General features: G+C 42.0%; 1 protein-coding gene across 1 annotated transcript; it reads left to right on the forward strand.

The window, feature by feature from the left end:
• Positions 1 to 733: 733 nt before the first annotated feature.
• Positions 734 to 3,215, forward strand: LOC149065031 (NADH dehydrogenase [ubiquinone] iron-sulfur protein 3, mitochondrial-like). The gene has a single exon (XM_089254382.1). It carries the CDS (start codon positions 867 to 869, stop codon positions 1,683 to 1,685), a length of 819 nt encoding a protein of 272 aa, XP_089110508.1. The 5' UTR covers positions 734 to 866; the 3' UTR covers positions 1,686 to 3,215.
• Positions 3,216 to 3,512: the final 297 nt, after the last annotated feature.

Raw genomic sequence — 3,512 nt, forward strand, 5'->3', positions numbered from 1 at the left:
ACCCGTTTCCACTGATCTACGGTCCAATTTCGATGTGCTTTGCACCACATTAACCGAGCAACGTGGTTGGACTTTGTGATCAAAGGCTTATGGGCAGCAACACGACCATGAAAACCAATCAGATGTGCTTCCTTACGGATGGTATTCATTGAAACAATACTCCCGGATGCCTGTAGAAACTCCTTGCGGATGAGGGCCATCGGTTGGTTGCGGTTCTTCCGAATTACTCTGGACAGCACCCGTCGGTCTCTATCTCCCAGTTTCGTTGGTCTGCCGACTCGGGGCAGATTCCGACAATCACAGCTGACCTTCCACTTCTTAATCACATAGGCCACTGTCGATTTTGGGTTACTTCAGCTCGCTAGATATGTCCTTTAAGGATCGGTCATTTTTGTGATACCCGATAATTATACCTTTCTCGAAATCAGAGAGCTCCGAACTGCGCGGCATCTTGCATGCGACTAATGCCGATGTTGTTTCCTACACGATATATACCGGCGGAGGGCATGACGTATCGCAGGACCGCAGATATCGTCATTTGCATAGGTGTCCAAATACTTATTGGTAGATAGTGTATTATAGTAACGCTATTGTATCTCATAACTTGTCATAGCTCTAGGAGTTAAAACTATGATCACCAGATGGCAGGCCTAATCAGATTATTTGTGGCAACGTTTCATAGTATTTTTGAGGAAATTATTTTAGCCAGAAATCCATTTGCGATCTGGCAACACTACGTTGACCTGCAAACAGTGGGTTGTTTACATTTGCTCATCGATATTGAGCTGGATAGTTTACATACAGTTTAGATATTCTCTGCAAAAAAAGTATACTGTTATAGTCGCTCGTTTTGGAATTACAGAAGAATGGCGTGTCGTCTGCTGCGAATGGGCATGAACGTCTGCAGGAGGAGCGTCCAAAGTGTTCCCCGCAGTTCACCGTTGGTCGTCGCTGGCGCCAGCAGAAGGCTCTGCTCGGGCGGCGAGCAACAAGAGCCCAAAAGCCTGATGGCCCGGCCCGTGGACGCCGTGAAACGCGACCAGCTCAGCGAGTACGGCATTTACGTCGCCGATTGCCTGCCGAAGTATGTCCAAAAGGTTCAGATATACCACGGGGACGAGTTGGAGGTCATGATCTGTCCCGAAGGCATCATCCCCGTCCTCAGCTTCCTGAAGGATCACCACAACGCCCAGTTCGAGTCGCTGGCGGACATCGCGTGCGTCGACGTCCCGACCCGCAAGTACCGTTTCGAGATAGTCTACAACCTGCTGAGCCTGCGGTACAACTCCAGGATACGCGTGAAGACCTACACCGACGAGCTGACGCCCGTAGAGTCGGCCTACAGCGTCTACAAGGCGGCTGACTGGTACGAGAGGGAGATCTGGGACATGTTCGGGGTCTATTTCAACAACCATCCCGACCTGAGGCGTATCCTGACCGACTACGGCTTCGAAGGACATCCTTTCCGTAAGGATTTCCCACTCAGTGGTTATGTTGAAGTCAGGTATGATGACGAGGTAAGGAGAGTCGTCCTCGAACCGTTGGAACTTGCTCAAGAGTTCAGGAAGTTTGATCTTGTCGGTCCCTGGGAACAGTTCCCACATTTCAGGGCCGAGGACGCATCAGTGGAAGAAATACCATTGCCGCTGCCCATTCCAGCGGCTGGAAGCAAACCGAGTGCTTGAAATTATGTGCTGAGAATGATGTTAGATTGTTTAAGAGTTTGTTATAGGTACCCCAATACAATGTTTTCCTTAGAACAGCAACTATAGTCTAAATCATTTTGGCTGCTTTTTTTCATATTCATTTGGCGAAAAATAATCCCCCCCCCCCTTTTGGTAAAGTTTTTCCATATTATAAATATAAATTTGGTTCTTATGATTCTTCTTTTGTGTTTAATCCGAAATAATAACTACCTGAAAATATAGAAGAGCATTAAAAATGTGATAAGAACAAGCGACAATTTACAAAACACTGACATGTGTTTCGACACGGAACAGCTTCGGTATAAGGAACAGGTTGGCGATTTCCGGCGCCAAACATGTCCGACGACCCCATCAAAAGTCGCCAGGGCCGTTAGGCAAATTACGGCCGTCGAAACAAAAAATCTCCAGCAACACAAGAGAAATGGAAACATAAATAAGAGCTGGATTGAGCGAGCATAAAAATGCTAAAACCAACAAGCATGATTATAATTTAAAAAAATAATTGTAAATTAAAACCCAGACTCTCTTTCTGGGAGTCCAGGTTCTTATAAATAAACAACGGTCCTTCGGGTGGGATGCAGTTTAGACCCCTTCAAAAAGACTCGCTAGGAACAGCAACTATCGTCTAAATCTTTTTGGCTGCTTTTTTTTCATATTCATTTGGCAAAAGTATAATCCCCCTTTTGATAAAGTTTCCCAATATTATAAATATAAATTTGGTTCTTATGATTATTTCGGGATTAATCCAAAATAATAACTTTGCCTGAAACTATAGAAAAGCATCAACAATGCGATAAGGAAAAGCGACAATTTACAAAACACTGACATGTTTCGACACTCATGGTTGTCGTTATAAAGGTGGGAAAACAAACATGTTCTGTGTCAACGAAAAACTTTGTCAGAATGAGTGTGTGTCAGAGAGAGAGAGTGGTGGTTGTCAGTTGTTCCTTCATCATAGTGTTTGTATTCTCAGTTTTGATGTCATAGTTGTTGCCCTCTATTGTTAGTGACGTCATATGTCTAGCTTGGCCCATTCGTATCTTATTCAAATGTTTTTTACAAAATGAAAATGTGGATGGAATGGAGGACGTTGATTTTGTGTCATTTACTAATTATTCATGAAAAGCCTTTATGTGAGTACCTACCCTCAAAAAAGTCTAAAAGAAATTATGATCAAAATTTTTGGATCACCTTAGCCTCTGGAAAATTAAATTTTTGGTCTTCACTCCAGCAGTCTGGGCATGAATAACACTTACAGTAGTGTTTCGGAATTTTGACCTGAATTTAACAGGACCAAGACCACATCAGCATGATCTTATCTTCATCTTATAGGTCATTATTCTATCTAATAAAAATCTAATTAATTTGCACCCAATGAAATTTTTCTGTTTTGGCTAAGATTCCACAATCGAGGTTGCTGTCAAATTGGAGATTTCCATTTGCACCAAGATTCTGGCTTTTTGGCGATTCAAATTTTCATTTTTGCTTCGTTTGCCAAACACCTTAAAAGTTGTGGGAACTAATGCTGTTGCCAAAAAAAAATTCACAACATTCAAACGTCCTCAAAATGGTACACAACACAACCCAAAATGAAAAAAAATACAACAAAATTCAATTAACGCTAACCCCAGGATTGGGGTTTTGATGTGACAAATGTGAAACAGGTTCAAACCGTCAAAAACGTAGATATGTTGAACAACCACAAACATATTTATGCAGACTACAGTTTGAAATATTAATTTAATATATATAAAACTATTGAGTACAAAATATTAATTTTTGTATTCAAAATTTTTTTGTTCTGCT

Source organism: Pholcus phalangioides, unplaced genomic scaffold, assembly GCF_987345545.1.
Source record: "Pholcus phalangioides strain wild (caught in Gottingen) unplaced genomic scaffold, Ppha-v1.0 ptg000041l_1, whole genome shotgun sequence".
Classification (NCBI taxonomy): Eukaryota; Metazoa; Arthropoda; class Arachnida; order Araneae; family Pholcidae; genus Pholcus; species Pholcus phalangioides.

Excerpts from the sequence above, each read along its gene's own strand:
- LOC149065031 (XM_089254382.1), top strand. The coding sequence starts at position 867 with ATGGCGTGTCGTCTGCTGCGAATGGGCATGAACGTCTGCAGGAGGAGC.